The sequence below is a fragment of the Uloborus diversus genome, chromosome 7 (assembly GCF_026930045.1).
Source record: "Uloborus diversus isolate 005 chromosome 7, Udiv.v.3.1, whole genome shotgun sequence".
Classification (NCBI taxonomy): Eukaryota; Metazoa; Arthropoda; class Arachnida; order Araneae; family Uloboridae; genus Uloborus; species Uloborus diversus.
Window position 1 is genome coordinate 143,824,401 of NC_072737.1, and position 21,561 is coordinate 143,845,961.

Here is a 21,561-nt window from a genome sequence, read left to right on the forward strand (position 1 = left end):
AACATTTCCCCTCTTAAGGTCAATCCAACACAGGACATCAGGAAAAACACATTAAAACACGATCAACAAAAAAAATAAGTATTGCTGTATGTATCAGATGAAAGAGACAAACATAGTAAAGGAGAAAAAAAATTTAAAAAATGCCTCTCTCTCTCTTACACCACCGAGAGAAACATTGTTAAAACAACAAAAGGGGCCCCATACCTAAAATAGCTTAGGGCCCCGTTAAGTCTAAATCCGACCCTGAGTTGGAGTCGGTCATTTTCCCTCCGACTCCGCAGATCTGCAAAAATGGTCCATGTAGATAAATTTTGAGGTAAGACTTTGAATTGACATTTTCTTCCCTTAGTCTGGAAAGTGAATCAAAACTTAAAATTTGAAAGTATGACAGATTTCAACTGGCATGTTCAATAAAAAGTTTGAAACTAATGGTTATGCATTTTCGAATTATGAATGCTTCAAAAAATTTGAAAAATAAAAAAGTTAGGTATATAGTTAATTTTAAAAAAAAAAGAAAAACCTTACACAAGAGAAACTTGTGCAATTAATGTTAATTACTTTGATATTTAATAGGTTTGTTTACGGCGTAATATCGTCGGCACTATGCTGAACTACCGAATGTGAAAATTGGCTCTTTTCAGGAGAGCCGAAACAATATTTTTGTCCACCAGACGCTTTAGTTATTTTCAATGTTTTGATTTTTATAAATAACATTAAGTGTAAATCTTATTGTTTGAAGTACAGTAAACTCTCGATTATCCACGAACGGATTATCCGCGAAAGTCTCGGAAAAAGAAAAAAAAATAGTTAACTCAATACTTGTGGAGAAAAATTTTGTTCTTCAAAAACACGGATCTGAAATCAATTCGTCCCAGATTTTTTTCCCCCTTTCCCACGACAAGTGCTCCTTCTCAAAAAACGTGAAGGTCGAAGCATTGTCATCGACTTCTCTTTGACACGTGCCTCAAGGGAAAGCGTTAAGCTGATTTCGGTAAAACACATGTGTTTACTGAAGATCCCTAGTTTATCCCCTAAGGAGCGTACGACATTATCCTTATCATCTGTTCCGATTGAGAAAGGTTAGGAAAAAGCCTACAGGTCTTCTGGAAATTCTCTGATGGGGTGTGGATGGGGTGGTCTTTTTTGTTGTGGTCACTGTTTTCACTTCTGGGCTGTTCAATGTTTTAGGTTGATGGAAAGTCAACCACATGATTTAAATTTTAGTTTATTCTTGTTCTGTAGAGCTTGAAATACAAATATTTTTTAATGCCGCATCTCTTTTAAACGTTTCACGTTTTATTTACAATACAATCATTCTCAAGCAAAAGATAATTTCTGTCTTCTTTATTTCTGGTTTTAAACCTTCTTCGCATTATCCGCGGTACCTGAGCCACTCAATTCCGCGGATAATAGGGAGTGTACTGTAGTAATAGCCCTTTTTGAGTACTATGGCAAACCATTGAATTTGAAAAACGAGATTCGTGATTTTTCACCTTCGTTTGTTACCGAGTTTAGCATGGTGCTGACCATATTATCAAGTTTCGTTTTTTGTTTTTCTTTTGGCACACATACACATTACTTTCGTTTTGTACATTCAAAAACTTAGAACCAACGGTGAGGAGTTAAAGTCGGACTGATTTTGAGGTAACGAAGTCGGAGTCAGGAGTCGAAGACTTTAAAATTTAACAGTCGAAGTCGATCTTTTTCTTTTTCCCTTTTTTTGCAACTCTGCCAGTTCTTGTGGAATCAGAGTCGAAGGCTCTAAAATTCCCCCAAGTCGGAGTCGGTCATTTTTCTTTCGACTCCGCAGTCCTGCTTAGAACTACTGGTGTGACTATTCATTTCAATAATTTAAATCTCGCTCACTACATTTTAACTTTTATTTTCTGTTTCAAACATGCTTCGGCGGCCCACACATTTTCCTCCAAATAGCTGTGATTTGTACGCAGGGCCGGACTGGGTGGTCAACAGGGCGCGGGAAGGTTGAGTTGAAGGGCGCCGATTTAGCCTCCATAACATCAAAGAAATTAAGATTTGGTGTGGACTTTTTAAGGGGATAAAAAATCGTTGAGAAGTAAATAAAGCCATTTTTTTTGTTACAGAAAATGTCCAAACGAGAAGTCATATTTTTTGCAAGTTAAAAAATAGTAGGAGAGACCTCCCCCCACAAGAGTGTTGGCACATCCCCTTAAATATTACTGATTATCCCTAGAAAGAGTCCCTAAAAAAAGAGAGAAGAAAGACCACCAAAATACTCCCTGAAAATTTGAGTAACGCCGGGGGGGGGGGGCGGTTGGAAGGGGGGGGGGAATTTCTAGTTTCGAAGAATGAGAAGTTTTGCTAAATGTTTCTCAACAAACACTACTTCCGAAAATTCATTTCTTGTTCGTCCTTTTTCAGAAATGCATCGTTCGCTAGTTAACAGCATTAGGAAACACCTCTTGCCGTGATACTTTTGTGTGTGTGTGTGTGTTGTCGATTGAATTTGACTGGTATCTGCAGTTGTTTTAAAACATGATGCTGTCATTTTGTTACATGAATTTGTCGATTCCTTAAGCTGACGAGGTTTTCTCTGTGCGATCGATACTCATGCCCAGGTTTTTTTTTTTAGTTTTTTTTCCTGCTTATGATAGTTAGTCATACAAAATGCTTCTGCAATTCAAAATTAAAAGCAGATGTATATCAGGTTTGAAACTGTTGTCCGTTTTCAAAGACTGTTAAAAAAATTTTTTTTTTCACTTTATTTATTGTGCTAAAAGAATTAAGATGAAGAATTTAGTGTGGATGTGTATATAACATGAGACACGACACTGATGATTAATTAATTTCAGTCCTCAAAATCAAAAGATTATTCGAATTATGTTTACTCATTTGTTCTGTACTTATAGTATACTATTATTTTTTTGCATCTCAATCATTGCATCGTCGAATTTGACACGAATGTAATGAAAACAGCTTATGTATGCTATAAAGTAACTGCTCCCATGAAACCATGAAAATGAGTTAAAATGTAACGTTTTTTGCTTAATGTTTGGAATACATATTTTTTATAAATAAAACATAAGTAATATCTAGAGTCTTTAAAGTATATTTTTAAAGTCTGATTTTTTTTTTTTTCAAATCCGATATTTATTTATTTATTTATTATTAGTATGATTAACAACATGATCATGTCATAGCAAATATCTTGGGTGAAAGTTACAAGAAAATACAACCAATCGAACTAACTCATCCAGTAAACCTTATTGCCTCTTTGCTCATTTTGATAACACTGGAACTGTTGGGAAAAGTTCGAAAATTAAATTATTTAAGAAATCATTTTTTATGTAGAGATATACATTTATAATTACTATTATTGTTTGTGACCATTATAAGGAATAAATGAAAGAGTTAGTTAATTGATAAAACTTTTGCAAAAAAAATCAAAGATTTCAGTTTAAAAGAAGAACAAATAAATTTCTTGACCCCCATGTCCCATTTTCCCCTTCTTGCCTAATTTTTTCATTTAAGAATTCCTTAATTTTTTCGAAGTAAAATTAAAATTACAAGTTTTTTGTTCCGCAGGGTAAGAAAACAGGAGGGTTTTTCTCGTGATGATATTTTTTCCTAAACATTTTTAGATTAGGATCTAATTTTTGAAAATTCGTTTCAGAAATTCTCGCTGTCTAAAGTGTTATTTTTTTACGTTTCCATTCATTTTTATGGTTCTGTTGTCTTAAAAGTTTAGAAAACTTTTTGAGTGTGAAATTTTGTTTTTGAAAACTGACGCAACCTAGAAAGAGCCGTCATAAAATGAACCAATCATATTAAAAAGAGAGGGAGAATGGAAAAAAAAAAATAGTTCAAGGACAGGTTTGATTTTAATCTTTTTTACTTTTTAAAATAATAGTTTTCAATTGATAACACAAGACTTTTCAACTTATCTAAGTACGTTGTTTTTTTAACCATATGTACTACCGAAAATTTTGCATATCATTTGTCATTTCGCAGCTAGATCATAATGCAGTTAATTATGAATCATAGATCGTAATTCTATAAGTTAAGATTATACATAAAGAAAAATATTTTCGCAATTAAAAAAAAAATAAAAACTGAAACGAGTAACCTACTGTTGAAAAGATCCTTGACTTAATATATTCAATTTTGCTGCCGCTTCAAAATTACTTGTTCACTAATGCAAAAATCTGATCCAAATGACTCTTCGATTCATGTAAGTAACGGCAAATTGGACCTCTGTAGTCTAACTGCATAGAATTTATGATAGTTGTCATCCCTTGTCCAACAGAAATCCACTGCTCCGAATCCCCAAGCATCGCATATCCTTATCCATAAAAAGCATCTTAAAAGGCGTCATTTAAAGCCATAAAACAAGTGTGTCCCCTATATGTATGCTTCCTTTTTTCTGCTTACCAAAAGATAGTTACTCAAAAGCTCTTGTACAGTACAAGAATGCTTCGAAAGACGATCATAAAATGCTTTTCTGATTAGAATCTTTAACTTTTATTCTGTGAAAGAAAAAGTTCTCTTTATTATTTAGGCTTTATACTATCCTGAAATGTGTATAACTATAACTGCAGATAGAAAACGAATAAGGTTATTTCGATATTTCTCACATTACATTTCTAATATAGTCTTTCTTGACGCCTATTAATATTCGTAATACCAGTGGCGTACCTAGCATGGGAAACATTCGGAGCGGTAATTTGTGATGTCACCGCTCCCCCCCCCCCGCTTCCTCGAAACGCAAAAAAAAAATTTTTAGATTTTATGTAAACATAAAAATTTTACAATTTTTAGAAACAACTGTATTTGTGAAAAACAAAATTTTAAGTGGGATAATATACAAAAGACAAATAAAAACTATGAATGTTTTTTATGTAATTTGCCCTAGACGAATGTGAGCGTCGAAAGATAAAAAAAGGAAGGGATTCTGTGAAATTGTTGGCCCCGCGTAATTACTCTAAACGTATCTCACATACAGGGAAAGATAATCGGTTTTCAGTTTTTTTATTAACCGACTTCAAAAAGGAGGCGGTTATCAATTCATACCGTATGTATGTTTTTTTTTTTTTTTTTGTTTGTCCACTCATAGCGTCTCACCTAGTGAACCGATTTTGATGATTCTTTTTTTAATGGATAGGGGATGGCTCCACTTAGGTCCCATTACTTTGTTTGACCATATTTGTTCTGTAGAAAAAAAGTTCTGGGTAAAAAACAGCAAATTTTATGCAATTTCCCTATTAAATGATTAAAATGATATTGTAGCGAAGTTCGCACTTTGCATCCGTGGATAACGGTGGCTCAGTGGTAGAATTCTCGCCTCCCACACGAGCGACCCGGGTTCAAATCCCGACTAGGACAAAGTGAATTTTACTAAAATTTCGTTTCTACTGTTTCCCGTATTTTCTCGAATATTCTATTAATTTCTGTATCTTTCCAAGTCTGGAAAGTTCCAGCACTTTCTCAAGTTGTATACGAGTAAGGAGATGGAACGTTCATTCGTGGTTCTGAATAAAGATCTCGAGTTGAGACTAACGAGTATTCGCTTCATATGGCTTTCATTGTCTTCGCTATCTTCATCTATGCGACAATAGGAAACTCATTGTTATAAAAGTTTGGTGCCCTATAACAGTAACATTAATAGTAATTGTAATGATAATTTTGAATGAAGGCTTCTCTGAAGCAAGCATCAAATTTCTTCAAGGGATATTTCGATAATGGGGAATCTGGCGCTGTCGTCTCATTTTTTGCGTAAATAATTTTATTTTAGTAACCCTGCTGATTTATAGTAACCCTATGTGAATTATCAAAATCTTCCTTTCTTCAGTGCTATTGCTCCATAGTAGGGGAAAACCTAACCTGGAAGCGAGGTGATGCAGTCATTAGGATCTGCTTAGCCTTCACAATGCTACCATTAGGTTTGATTCAACTACTCTGTAGTATTTTTATCGTTATCATCTATGCCGATAACAGATGATCGGGGCTAAGTAAGAAAATACAGGATTGCATCATGAGCAACTTAGATGCTGTGGAATGTAAATTAGTTAGGAAAAACGTAATACTTAAATGGTTATAATTAAATTAACTACGCATGATTTCCAGAGAGGAACAAAGATAAGTTTTTAGTGCCAATCGCTTAAAGTTTAACGCGTGTCAATAGTTTTTTTTTTAGTATGGAGCATTTTTAAGAAAAAAAATGTGAAGTTTCGTGATGGTAACTTCTTATTATTTCTGAAATACCTACATTTACACTAAAAAGAATGAAATAAAAAAATTTTGAAAAAAAAAAAAAAATAGAACCGACTTCAAAATTGCTCTAAAAAGTGAAAAATAATTTTATTCTTTAAACACCATCGATAATGCTTTTAAACATAATTTTTGAAGTTGGCGCAAAAACGATAGATAAAATCATTCACAGCCATAACTCAAATACAACTATAAATTTAACCAGGACCAGTTTCTACACTATCACATACATTATGCATTGATGACAGCATATTTGAATAGCGATATAAATGTTTCGTTCGTAACTTTGGATGCTTTTCTGAAAAAAAAAATATGAACGAAGCATGGTTACACTGGATTTTACGTTTTGTTTTTGCGCCAACTTCAAAAATTATGTTTAAAAGCATTATCGATGGTGTTTAAAGAATAAAATTATTTTTCACTTTTTAGAGCAATTTTGAAGTCGGTTCTATTTTTTTTTTTTTTTTTCAAAATTTTTTTATTGGTATAAGAGGTCACTACTAGGTCTAAGTATTGACAATTTGAACCTAATTCTAAGTATAGAAGTATGTAGTAATTTCATGATGTGGAGTGGGAAATATTGGGGTCCGGGCGGTCCCACCCCCTGGAAAATTTTCAAATTAGAAGTCTTAAAAATGCATTTCAGCTTCATATTTTTCAAAAACTTGCAGTTCTACTTTTGGTGTCACCGCCTCCCCCAGACAGGTCAAACCCGGGGCGGAAAGCCCCCCCCCCCTTTCGGCCACCTTAACGACGTCACTAGTAGTAATACCTTTGCATTTTACTTATTAGCGACATCGTTAAACATTCCTTCTTCAGACTTCGTTTCGCTCTTAATGAATTGTATTGTTTCATTAATGCAAAATTTATCAATAATAACCTTCATAAGTTAACAGGATAGCAAGGGGGGGGGGGTATAGAGCTTCATCTGAGGGAAAGCACAGATTAAAAAACTTCCCAAAATGATATAAAAAAAAAGCATAAAATGTAATAATGTAATGATTTTATGCAGAAATTCAATAAAAATATGTTTAAGGTAGTACTGTAGCTTAGACAAGGGCGACAACTCCCCACAGCCAGGGCAATGACGAACTCCCTCGTCCAAATGCTACGCCCCCCCCCCCGAGAACGTGACCCCCAAAATGAAATTTAAAAAATCTCTTAAGTTACCCCCCAAAAATTTCAATGCCAAAGGTTATGCCATGATCCCCTTCCTTTGTGCACACCTCTGGCTAATAAGACTGAAGGAATTATATCTTTTACAAAAACTGGAATATGTTTTGAACACAAAGCTTGCCAACGGCAAAGATCTTGAACTTTTGTTATGATTTTAATTGACAAAATTTGAGTTTAAAATCGAAAAATGTTTTATCTTTAAAACTGTTCGGCATCTTTATTGTTTAGTCCAGTAATTCCCCAACTGTGCACCGGGGAACCCTGCAGTCCTCCTAGGACCACTTCGAAAATTTGCTATTTTTGCTCAACTAGTTTAGATTTATTTATGACACCTTTTTCCATTTTTTTCAGAACTGCAGGATAAATAAGGGCTATTCCATGCAGATACACGACTCGTATTTATTTTTGACTGTCAGTTACAAGTCATACTTTTATTTTGGGAAGGGCGCCATGTGAAAATCTTAGTTCCAAAAAAAAATTTTGAAAAAAAATAGAACCGACTTCAAAATTGCTCTAAAAAGTGAAAAATAATTTTATTCTTTAAACACCATCGATAATGCTTTTAAACATAATTTTTGAAGTTGGCGCAAAAACAAAACATAAAATCCAGTTTAACCATGCTTCGTTCATATTTTTTTCAGAAAAGCATACAAAGTTACGAACGAAACATTTATATCGTTATTCAAATATGTTGTCATCAATGCATAATTTATGTGATAGTGAAGAAACTGGGCCTGGTTAAATTTATAGTTGTAGTTTAGTTATGGCTGTGAATGATTTTATCTATCGTTTTTGCGCCAACTTCAAAAATTATGTTTAAAAGCATTATCGATGGTGTTTAAAGAATAAAATTATTTTTCACTTTTTAGAGCAATTTTGAAGTCGGTTCTATTTTTTTTTTTTTTTTCAAAATTTTTTTATTTCATTCTTTTTAGCGTAAATGTAGATATTTCAGTAAAAGTAAGAAGTTACCTAGTAAGAAGTTCGGCTCTATATCACTGTATTGCTTTAGAAAAGCCTTTATTCAAAATTATCATTACAATAGAGAAGTTGCAACCTATTAAATGTTCATATTTTGACTATTGGATATTGTTAATAGACCCTCAAAACTAAAAAATTCACCATCGCCGAATTTTAAAACACCGTGATTGATTTTTAATGATTTTTTTTTAAATCCACGCGCAAAAGTGCGCTCTTCTGAAACGTCACGAGCTTACGTCACAGAGCACTAATGGGCTGCCTTCCGCCGAAGATCCCTAGTTTTCGCTACGGACATTTTGAGAGCGCTGATATTTTTATTTTTTAAAAATTCAATAATCCTTTTGAACACACTATGGAGGCCGAATTCGTTAAAGTACAATCTAAATAATCTTCCTCAAGTAACATCAATGATGGTATTCGAATGTTTCCGAGAGGATGAGAGGTTTAATGTTCCAAAAACGCGAGGAGTTAAATGCGAGGAGGTAAGCCTTACGTTTCGTCTTCAAAGCCAACTGGATGTCCTTCGCCTTCTCCCTCGGCGGAAGAGCGCATGGCGTCACTTCCTGTGCCATTTGAAGTCACAAGCGCTTGAACTTTAAAAATTAATTTAAAAAAAACTACTTGTCGTATCGCAAAATTTTTTTCACCTATGATGTTCATACATGTTACTCTATCATATAAAAATAAAATTGAAAAATCGAAAACTTCCCTATTACTATTAATGTTATATGGTACCAAACTTTTAAAACAATAAGTTTCATATTGTCGCGTAGATGAAGATAGCGAAGACAATGTGAAAGCCAGATGAAGCGAATACTCGTTAGTCTCAACTCGAGATCTTTATTCAGAACCACGAATGAACGTTACATCTCCTTATATACATCTTGAGACAGTGCTGGAACTTTCCAGACTTGGAAAGATACCGAAATCAATAGAACATTCGAGAAAATACGGGAAACAGTAGAAACGAAATTTTAGTAAAATTCACTTCGTCCTAGTCGGGATTCGAACCCGGGTCGCTCGTGTGGGAGGCGAGAATTCTACCACTGAGACACCATTATCCACGGATGAAAAGTGCGAACTTCGCTACAATATCATTTTAATCATTTAATAGGGAAATTGCATAAAATGTACTGTTTTTTGCCCATAACTTTTTTTCTAAAGAACAAATATGGTCAAACAAAGTAATGGGACCTAAGTTGAGCCATCCCCTATCCATTAAAAAAAGAATCATCAAAATCGGTTCACTAGGTGAGACGCTATGAGTGGACAAACAAACAAAAAAAAAGCATACATACGGTATGAACTGATAACCGCCTCCTTTTTGAAGTCGGTTAAAAAAGAGGGTCTTGACTCAAAAAGTCAAGAAATCACCATACAGTCCTGTCCTCGTTTTTTTTTTTTTTTTTTTTTTTTTTTTTTTTTTTTTTTTTTTTTTTTTTTTGCGGAGCTACAAAAAATGTGAAATCTGTCTTCATATTCATCCATCCACTAAAATACTGATTTTATGAGGCTTATTTCGACATTATACTATTTTTAATGCGCAGATTTCAAATATTACCATTATTTGTCTTCTTCCTTGCTTCTATTGCACTCATGATCGTTAGCAGAACAGGGAATCATGGTATCCGCTCTTTCAGCAATTAAAGTGTACTGTCAATAAATAAAACCATTCTCGTATTCTTGACCATAGATATGTGCTGTCACTTTCACCCTCACATCCCTTTTTTATTGGGGTAACACCATGGGTCCGTTTTTGTCCTCAGAACTGAACCTTGAAGCAATAGATAAGCCACAAACGATGCCCTGGGAGTAGACCATTTACGAAACGAGAGGGGACTAATTGCTTTATGGGGGTAATAAAAGGGAACGTTTATATAAATAAAAAGAACATTGCTATTGCATGTAAAAATATTCAAATGCAAAATCACTTCTTGGTTCCACATAATTTATTCCATATAGCTAAAACATTGTTTTGGAAAATAAGAAAACGACAGAAGGGCGCCTTTCGAGAGGGCGCACCGGGAAAAGTCCCGGTCAAGTCTATGGCCAGTCCGGGCCTGTTTGTACGATGATATTTTTAAAAATCTAGGAATGAAATATGTTCGCGGCCCCTATGAAACATGATCATGATTATTTATTTGATTAGCCCGGCTGCCCGCCGGCTCCATCCACCACCAGCTAGGCCTAATCGATGTAGACCTTTTATTCCCATAGAAATTAATTAAAAACCGTAAAAATTTGCACCTTTTCTAATTTTTTAGCGCAAAATTTTTATCCGTTTCCAGTTTCTATTTGTTATCAACTAAAATACTTGTAATTGGTTTTAGCAAGCTACGCTCTTCAAAAGATTTTCAATTTTTTTTCTTGATTCTGCTTTTGCGCTAGCAAAAATTAGTAGTTGTGATCGTTTTCCCTTCTCCATTCTTTCCCAAGTTATCCCGGAAAGCTAATATAATGAAAGAAAATATAAATAAATTTTATTTTATACGTGTTCTGACTCGCGAGGTGCATCTTAATATAAAGCTATGCATCGGGCTCAAGTTTCTTTTGAATTTTTTAACTTAATACTAGTTACTTTTCTTCTATTTACTTAAGATGTGGGTTTCTCTGCTCCCCAATACCATATTTTGAGCTAGTGGATGAGCACCGCTATGACCTTGAGCCCTGGAGTTTCCACCACGTAAATTTGTGCGTTTATTAGGTTTGATTATGGAAGGAGGTGGGGGGCGAGGAGCCCTCAGTATCTTAATCGGTCACTAACCCCATCACCCTAACGTTACCAAACATGACCTACAATTGCGTTTTCGATACTTTAATTTTGAAACTTTTTCGGGGATGCACCTTGACTCTCACTCCCTATAAAATACCATTACAGATCGACTAAAATTTCGTTTATTGGACTTCAATTTCTTAAAATTCTTTAGGGGTGAGCACCCAAACCCTTCTCTCCTTGACATTACCGAAGATCATCTAAAATGCGTTTTCAGAGCTACAATTTCGAAAATTTTCCGGGGAGAACCCCCGGACCCCCCTGATTTCTACACCCACAACTAAATTCCTGTTAAGTTTCTTTCTCTGCAAAAAACTCTGAGCACACATTTATAATGATTTTACATCATATTCAGATTTTTCGTCAAATTTTTATTTTCAGACAGTTCTAGTTTTTTTCATCTCGCGATGACCCTGTTCACAAAAACCTAGTTTCATGTTTTTCATTTTAAATTTGATTTTTCCCCCTACATATTTCATTTTATCTATTTTAAAATTTTTATTTTTTGCTTTTAATTTTTATGGGGAATTCGTGTTCTTAGACGCAAAGAATGATTAGCTTCTTTATCACCTGAATTGGGGGGGGGGGGGTAATCTTGCAAACTAAAATTTGGCTATGCCCCCCTGTCGGGCAAGCTTGCCACCCTGTCGGAGATTTCCTAGCGCCACCACTGTTAAGTTCTGTCCAAAAAATTTAATAATTTTCTTTATTATTGCGTAATATGTTGCTTCTGCATTTTTTAATCTCCACTTTCATGTGTACGTTAAAATAATAACTATTATTTTGCTACAATTTGCTGTAAACACCTTAAATATGGCAACGAAATAACGAAACACTGACTAGACTGACTAATATTAAGTTATCTTTATTTCTTCTCAACTGCCTGGCCTTGATTAAAATCTTAAACATTCTTCAAGGCTCGATATCTCATCAACAATTTCGAAGGCTGAATGTTTTGATCAAAAAAAAGAAAAACAAGACACAATAGCCTTGAGGATGAGGAGCAGTAGAGAAAAGAAGGCTAACGCTGAAAATTTATTCTTCTTCCTTTTTTTCCCCCACCTAATGCCTCGTTGCTAGTTATGAATTAAGTTTTTGTCGACATTCAGAAAAACGTTGTTCGTGCCTTCAATAATAATGGGGTCGTTTCCAAAATTTTAAAAGTATTTTTTTCTGAAAGAGCATGCTTAAAAACATGGAATCTGACCATTTTTTAAATGTGCTCTTTCATCGTTTAACGCTTCTGCCGATGACATCATAAATGATGAAATGCCATTCGGTATTGCCATTCACGGTCCAAAATATTTAATTTGCATCTTTACTTACGTTTATTGGCAACGATAGGGTTGATAGTAAGCGTAGAGCGCAATTGTAATTCGCTTCTTGATTATCATAACGTGGAAATGCGGTAGAAAGATGCGCCATAATGCATCATTTGTGACGCCATAAATACCACGCCTTGTTTAAAGAATCGGGCATTTTAAAAAAATAATTAAAAAATAACTGTTGGAAAAATGAAAGTATTTTCTGAGTCCATATTATTATTTTTTTTTCTTTTTCTTTTTTTTTTTTTTTTGCTTATTCTATCGATTTCAGTGACAAAAAGTACTACTTTTGACTGAAGGAAACAACCCCATTCGCAATGGAAGCCTTTCAGTTAAATAGATAATTGCGACAAATAGCTATTCGTACTCCGATTGCAGAACGAAAACCATCTTTTTCTTGACATAGGCCCGCTATATCAGAGGTGCCGACGCATCCGACATTTTCAAGTTAAATACGAGAAACTATTCGTATTCCCTGATTGCAGAAAGATACACTATATGACCAAAAGTATTGGGACACTTTCAAAAATTCACATTTTTGCGGATTTCTCGAGAAAAAAAAGATCAATTGCTCTGTAATTTTTTTTCACACTAAAGGTATATTGCAGCTGTCATTTTCCAATAAAAATTAAGTCTACTATTCATTTAGGAGATTAGAAACAAATTGATGAAACAAAAAATGGTTTTTGACCATTTTTCATTGTAAATAGCTGAGAATAAGCTATAAATTTCAGAAATAAGTTAAAAAACTATCTAAAATTTATTTTTACATTTTCGTCAAAGTATTTCTTATACCCATGGAGATATAAAAATACAAAATTTTTTTTGAAGGTTTTCGGCTTATATGCAGAGTTTTCCGTCACACTTTACTAAACTTTTAGAATATTTGAGAGCATATCAGAGAAACGTAATAACAAAATTTGAAGTTAAAATATTGAAAATTCAATGAAATATCAACGTTTAAAGCAATTACTTTTTCATTGCGCATGCGCGAAAGACATCAATTTGTACTTTTCATAACCCAAAGCTCAGATAGATCCTGCGACTCTTAAAAAAAATCCTTGTCAATGTCTTTAAAATTTAAAAAGTTATCAGCGATCTAATGAGCCGAATTTTCTATAATTCTTGGACAGGCGAGGAATGGTAAGGGGTCGTTCGCAAACTGGCAACATTTTCCTGTTATCGTTGCAGAATGATTTATGATAAGAACAGATTATTTGCGAACGACCCCTCACGAGTCGTGGTCTAGCTAAGGATTATTAAAATTCGGCTCATTAGATAAAATTCGGCTCATTCGGTTCATAACTTTTTACATTTTAAACATGTCAAGCTGGGATTTTTATGAGTTGTAGGATCTATCTGGGCTTCCGATTTTAAAGGTTAAACATTGCTATCATTCGCGCATGCGCAGTGAAAGATTAATTGCTTTAAACGTTCATATTTCATTAAATTTTTAACATTGTAACTTCAAATTTTATTATGTTTCTCTGATATGCTGTCAAACATTCTGAAAGTTAAGTAAAGTTTGACGGAAGGAGGGATATATATAGGAAATACTTTCACGAATATATAAAAATAAATTCTAGATAGTCTGTTAACTCATTTCTGAAATGTATTGCTTATTGCCAGCTATTTACATGAAAAATGATCAAAAACCTTTTTTATTTATTTATTTATGTATTTATTTTTGTTTCCTGAATTTGTTGCTTGTCCCCCAAATGAATAGTAGACTTAATTTTTATTGGAAAATGACAGCTGCACTGTACCTTTTATGTGAAAAAATTACAGAGCAATTGGTCTTTTATTTCACGAAAAATTCGTAAAAATATGAATTTTGGAAAGTGTCCCAATACTTTTGGTCACATAGTGTATTTGTCCTTCTCTTTCAATAAGACCATTGTTTTATAGGAGCAGGGCCGTGGTGGCCTGATTGGTAAGGCATAGGACCTGTGACCTTGCGGGTCCCGGGTTCGATCTTAGCCGGTCGAAGATAAACCGTCTTCGTTAATGGTGACTGGGGGACATTAAATATGCTCGTGGTCACACAGTTCCCCAAGTGAAACGTTGCGTCTGGGGGTGCTGAACCAGGGATTGCTCGGTTTCTGGTCTGGATCAAAAAAGCAGAACTGTCTTCAGGGTCCCATCCAAATGGTTAAACCACAAATAGTGGTAGGTACGGAGGACCCTGGAGTGAAAAGTGAAAAGAGTTTTATAGGAGCCAACGCAAAAGAAGGTATAATTTATTATTTTATGCCGGACAAAATTATTTCATGCATTTATTTATCATACTATGCGTTAAAACATACTACTCAATCACCACAAAATGTGTATTTGAAAAATAAATGATCCTTCTAAGAAAATAGCTATCGTTGTCCACACACTTATCTCAAATTAATTATTGCTCATCGGGGGTTAATCACAGCGTGCTTGCGATCATCCTGAGGCAGTTGAAAAGTAAAGGGTAGTAAGTGGACATTTTTAAGTTTCGAATAAAACGCGTTTAAAGTTCCGGTCCTAGATAAGCTTTCATTGAAAAGTTTTTCTAAATCATGCTGTTTTGCAGCATCTATACCAGGGCTACTAGTACCGTAAACTGTGGCTACTTGAGCCTCCAGGGGCTACTTGAACCCATGAGAAAAAAAAGTGTTTAAAATCCGTCCTGGTCCTATAAAACTCAATGTATAGATTTAAAAAACCTAAAGTATGAAACAAAACTTCTGCTATTCCTGCCTTTTTCTGATTGAGGTTATGATTGCAAGTTGTCTAAACAATTGTTTTTAGTGTCTGCAAACTTTCACATGTAAGTTCATGGAAACATATATGATATCATCAAGGTAAAGATAGTTTTATGTTTACATTCTATTTCTTAATAAAATAAGTATTTTAAGGTTATAGCTATATAAATAACACAGTAACTAATACAAGTTAGTAAAAGTGCACTGGTTGCCTTAAAATGGGCTACTTGAACCCAGCGTTTAAGCAACACCAGACCACATTTCATCACGAAATTATGTTAAGTAAGGTTTGTAATCTTTTAAAATAAAGAGGTTAGCTACGATTTATACCTGATAACTTGAAAATCTGAGGATAAAAAGGGTTCTAAAGTAAAAGAAAACCCTTTGAAGTAGGAAATATGCGGATTATTAAGAGGGAAAATTACAATTTTGTCCAGATTAAATTAATTCCGGAGAAATGTCTTAGAGAGTGGCATCAGTCCATTTTGACTTAAGTATATCAACTCGAAAAGCAAATTAAAAGATCGTTTACAAAACAAGCCTGGGTGGGCATCCTGTAGTACGAGGGCGAGTCAAATGAAAGTGAGCCAACCTACCCTGCGCAATAATGGCTCAGTCCATCAACCGCGACGCATGCGCGCAGCACACAGGCAACCCTCATTTACAAAAGTGATACGTAAGTGTGAGGATAATAGTTCTTTAATGTTCCCATAATCCGGGTTGAAATCGGTTCGTGACATAATGGACGCTCCAAGAGATGAACAGCGTGGTGTGGTCAGGTTTTTGACTGCTGAAGGTGTTTCCCAACACGAAATTAGTCGCCGTATGGCTGCCGTGTACGGTGAACATTGCATTTCATTGGCCACTGTGAAGCGTTGGTGCAAACGGTTCAAAGAAGGACGTGAAAGTTGCAAAGACGATCCAAGACCGGGCCAAAGCCACCGTGCAATCACCCCCAACACAATTGCACAGGTTGATGAGCTGATTAGACAAGAACGGAGGATAAGCATCGATGAACTGGCAGAGCATGTGAACATCAGTCACGGTTCGGTTCACACCATAATTCATGACCATCTCGGTTATCGGCTCTTGTGTGCTGAATGGATGCCCAAGATTTTGAACGACCGCCAGAAGACAGAGAGGTTCGGCGCTGCCTTGACTCATCTGATCCGGTATCACAATGAGGGTAACGACTTCTTGACTGCAATTGTGACAGGGGACGAATCATGGTGCCACCACTACGAGCCTGAAACACGCCGGCAGAGCTTACAGTGGAAACATTTGAATTCGCCACCCCCAAAGAAAGCAAAGGCCGTCATCTCCGCAGGTAAGGTGCTGTTGACTTTTTTTTTTCGATCGTCAGGGGCCATTACTGATCGAATTTGCTAAACCTAGAGAGACTATCAATAGTGCCCGATATTGCGAAACGCTGGATCGCCTGCGTGTCTCTATCAAGAACAAACGACCCGGAAGATTGACGAATGGGGTCATCTTGCTGCATGACAATGCCCGTCCCCACGTCGCTGATGTGGTTAAGACAAAACTGGCGAAGTTCAAGTGGGAAACGCTGCATCATCCGCCCTACAGCCCCGACCTGTCGCCTTGCGACTTTCACATTTTCGGGCAATTGAAAAAACACCTAAAGGGAACCAGATTCGTGTCGGACGATGCCGTGAAGGAGTCAGTTTCAGAATTTTTGAAGCAGCAACCCAAGGAGTTTTATGAGAATGGAATCACGCGACTCGTTAGTCAATGGGACAAATGTTTAAATGCCCATGGTGATTACTTTTAAATAAAGTACTCCTTTTGTCATATATTCGCATTGGCTCACTTTCATTTGACTCGCCCTCGTATTTGTAGCGAGGAAAAGCAGGTATTAAATAATATCAGAGAAAATAAATCCACTCAAGCCATTAAAGAGAGGAGTTTTCATTCTTTTTAATATTTAAATAATGAGCTTTTCAATTGGTTTTAGCTGTAGTTAGACTATATTTCTATTTGAGAAATTATGTTTGCCTAAAAATATGTTATTATGAATGTACGTTGATTTTATATATTATTTCTGTAGCCTGTTTTTGGTTTCTACACGAGATTTTCCTCAATTCTTGATCGATTTCTTTGATTTACACCATATTTTAAAGCTTATCGTACAAGCTACTGACGAAAAATAGACCCACGGTCTAAAAATTGTTTTTTCGGGCCAAAAAACCTGTTTTAAAGAACCAGAATGATTTTTTCGGTTAAATTTATTAACTTTAACTTGCACTGTTACCGACAGAGCTGAATAGCTTGATCGGCAGAGTGTTCGACTGGTAACCAGGAGAATGCGTATTCGGGCCCACGTCCAGACAATCTGCATCAAAAAATTGGAAAAATATCGCACATTACATAACAATGAATAACAAATATGAGGGATTACATGAGGTAGAAACGCTCCCAGCTGTTATGAAAACTTGATGCAACACGGAGCTAAATTGATACTCAATTGTAAGGGTTTTTTTTTTTTTTAAAGCTTTGGCTCCGGGAAGAAAACTAAAACATAATGTAAGCGAAAATATAAATATCAGGTTTAAGATTTCAGACTACATTGGAATTGATTTTTGTTCAGTAAAATATAATAAATCGTATGTTGAAATATAGATTCTTCTAATGAGTTTTTGACTCTTTGTAAAAATAAAAAAATTACTAACTCAATTTAAAGAGTAATATATATATTTTTCTTCTTTTTTCAAAAAAAAAAATAGCGTATCACATTTTTACTAGATTTTAAAAGCTACGCTTAAAAAAAGAACTTAGTTCAAATTATTTTGTATTTTAACCGTGCTGTTAAATGATGAACACAGGCTGCCATCTAAGGTATAACGGTTCAAACAGCCTGCGATAACAAATTGTAAAAATTTTCAAAAATAAAAACACTTCTCGGCAAGAAAATAAATTTAAAATTACCTGTGGGTTTTTTTTTTTTTTCGGTAGAGCGTTCAGCTATAAACTATCGGAACTTCGGGCCAGTTCGGGCTGTCCTAGCCTACATAATAGCAAATTTACAATAATATTGCGCATTACATGTACTCATAACATACAACAGATAACACACGTAATAAAATAAATGCAGTGGGAATGCTATTTGGTGTTTCGACTCCTTTATGCAGGCTACAGTTATCATTCAGATAAGTTGACTGCTAATCGAAAGGTGTTCGTCCCTTTTTTTTTAAGCTTTGACTCCGTCCAGACCACTGAGCATAATGTAAGCATAAAAAAAAGTATTAGATATACCTCAAGGGAATCATTTTTGTGCAGAAAAACATTTTCATTGTATGCTGAAATGTAGATTTTTCTAATAGCAGTGTTTGAACTTTTGTACAAATGAAAAAATACTACGCCAAATTAAAATTACGAGTTTCAACCAGTAAATCTTTAATTATTTATTCGAATACGTTATAAAACATTAAAATTATTATCAACTTCATTAGGAAGAAATCATTTTCTACTCCTCTGCTTTCGGCTGGGGAAAAAAAAAAACATTTTGTCTACGTTCGAAAATTACACTTAAAAAACGGACTCAGTTCAACTGGTTTTGGTTTTGAATTTTAAGTGTTCGATTAAAAGAAAAACAAGTGCGGGCTTTCAAGCCGTACAGGTTAAAGAAGCCTGTTATGGGAAATTGTTGAATATTCAAAAATAAAAACACTTATTTTTTCAACCGAATTTATTACTTCTCTAGAATGTTTGTTTCAATCGCTACGTGAGATCTTCCTCATTCTTTAATCAAATTCCATGTTTTACGAGTAATTTTAAATCGTATCATGCTGGCTATAATGACAAAACATAGACTCATGATCTTATTATATTTTTTTCGGCGAAAAACTTTTTTACTGCGTTTTATTACGCATTCCTTCAATGAATAGCAATCGAAAAGGAAGGCACAGTTGCTACATTTGTTGGATCGTCGAACTGTTGATCAGAATGGCGCCAGTTCCATGCCACTAAATATCTCTTTAATGTTTCTTTTTTTTTCCGTCAGATGCTCACATGGATAGGACTGTATTTGCCACAACCTGTTTTTTCACATGCAAAATTACTGATTTTTCACGTGTCACTCAGCCACACTTTTAATGATATTTATATTTGCATTGAAAATACGTACAACCAAAAGGGGAGCGATGATAAAATTGTCACAACGTTGTATTTAACGAGATTTTGTTACTGATGTCTTCAAATTACATGCCTTCTCTTGTGCGTTTACTTTTTTCCGTTTACTTTTTTCGGTTTTTCTTCATAATATTCTTTCTTTGAAATTTTTAAAGAGCGAAATGCTTTATGAAACGATTCGAAGTACAGTGCGGAGTTCCGCACGGGTCGACTAGTTTTATATTAATTTATATATACCACCTATTTTACAGCTTTTTCGTTGAGTGGGATCATGCTCGGGGCCTATTTTTAAAATAGAATATATATATATATATATATATATATATATATATATATATATATATATATATATATATATATATATATATATATATATATATATATATATATATATATAGAGAGAGAGAGAGAGAGAGAGAGAGAGAGAGAGTTACAATTGTTGTTTATAAAAAGATTAAGGTGGTAGCAGAACGTCTGAAAAATGATAAAAACAAGGTTATCAATACACATTATGGGTTTAACCAAAAAATCAGTGAAAAACTCGCAAAAAGTATGAAACTTTGGGGTCAAGTAGCCCCAGTTTACTGTACTATCTCTTTCCCCAAGACATAGGAGAGGTTCACCTACCATTTGTACTATTTATGCTGCTTATTATTTTATACTGCGGACTACAGCTGCCTCCTCTGAAAACTGAACAATTGGTAGGATTGCTTAAGTAACTTTAGCACCATGTACCAAAAATTTATGCATGCCTTTTAGCATAGGATGCCAACTCGTATGGGTTGGCCAAACCTGATAGAGGAATGCAGGGTCGGATTTACGCATAAGCTGAACCAACTATAGCTTAGGGCCCCAGCGTTGCTGGGGACCCCTAACTCAAGAAAAACTGCGTGATTCGTTCCTAAAAAAATAAAACTTGAAAAAATCAATTTAATTTTCAAGTTCTTGAAAAATTTGCAAATTTAGAAAAGTGGTTACAAATTTTGAATTTTTAAAATTTCTAACAAATTGGAGGGGCTTAGGAGGAGGAATGCTAAAATATATAAAATTCAAGAGACAATCCATTATCAATTGCAAGGGACAATCCATAATCCTTTCTCTTCCCTCGCTCTAGCTTTCTGTCGACTGTTTCATTGATATGTCTACCCCCCCCCTCCAAAAAAAAAAAAAAAATCTGCTGCATATTATCTCAATTTTCAAATAAGTACATAACTTTTAAAAACGTTTTGTTTGTCTATTTTTTCCTGATATTTTTTATTCTAATCCCCCTTATCAGGCTTCAAAATGCAGAATTTTGTATTTATTTATTTTTTTTTTTTAAATTTCCTCTAACGAAGGAACCAGCGGACCCCTAAAATTTGAAATGAAAGCCCATCCCTCTCTTGATACTATTTCTCCGCTTTAGGGCAATCCAAAAAGGATAGCAGGCAAAATATATTAACAAAACAAAAAACACACACACACACACACACACACACACACACACACACAAATAGATAAATAAATAAGGCTTGACTTTATGTATCACAGGGGAGAAAGACATAGTGAACAAAAAAAAAAAAAAAAAAAACAGTTGGCCTTTTTTTGCCATTGACAGAAAAATTGTCCGGACTAAACAATGGGCTCTAAACCTGAAATAGCTTAAAGTCTAAATCCGGCTCTGTAGGAAGGAATAGTATTTTGTCTTTTTTTTCCCCTTCGCCATCAATAGTTACAGCTTCTCCTAAAGGTGCAAATGAGCCCTGGAAAATATTTTAATCGCTTCGGTAATGTTTTAAAATATTTTGTTTAAACTGAATCTTGCTGGAATCCAACATAGCCCTATTTTTTATACTAGTACTTTCCTATATCTCGCTTTTCTTAACATGTTTCTGCAACTTGCACTGTATACTAGAACAGTTGCAAACTATTGTGGTCAAGCAGTGCTTGAAGTTGAAATTCAGGGTTGGATTGGCTTGGTCGGGCATATTTAAGTTCTTGCCCTCAAATTCGAGTCGAAATTGTAGAGGAAGTAAAACTGGAAGAGTTCTCTAGAACTGAGCTTGAGATAATACATGATATTTCTGACGTAGATCAGGTATCTTTATGCTTCCATTAGATGGTGAAATAAAGGTAAGGCTATTAAATAGACTAAAAGGTCAAGACGATAACAATAGAAGCACTTGGGAAAGGGGAA

The 21,561-nt window shown here is 34.7% G+C and overlaps 1 protein-coding gene across 1 annotated transcript; it reads left to right on the forward strand.

Annotated features, from left to right (window-relative positions):
- The first annotated feature begins 15,977 nt into the window (after nt 1-15,977).
- On the forward strand, nt 15,978-16,625 carry LOC129226921 (protein GVQW3-like). The gene has a single exon (XM_054861550.1). It carries the CDS (start codon nt 15,978-15,980, stop codon nt 16,623-16,625), a length of 648 nt encoding a protein of 215 aa, XP_054717525.1.
- Nucleotides 16,626-21,561: the final 4,936 nt, after the last annotated feature.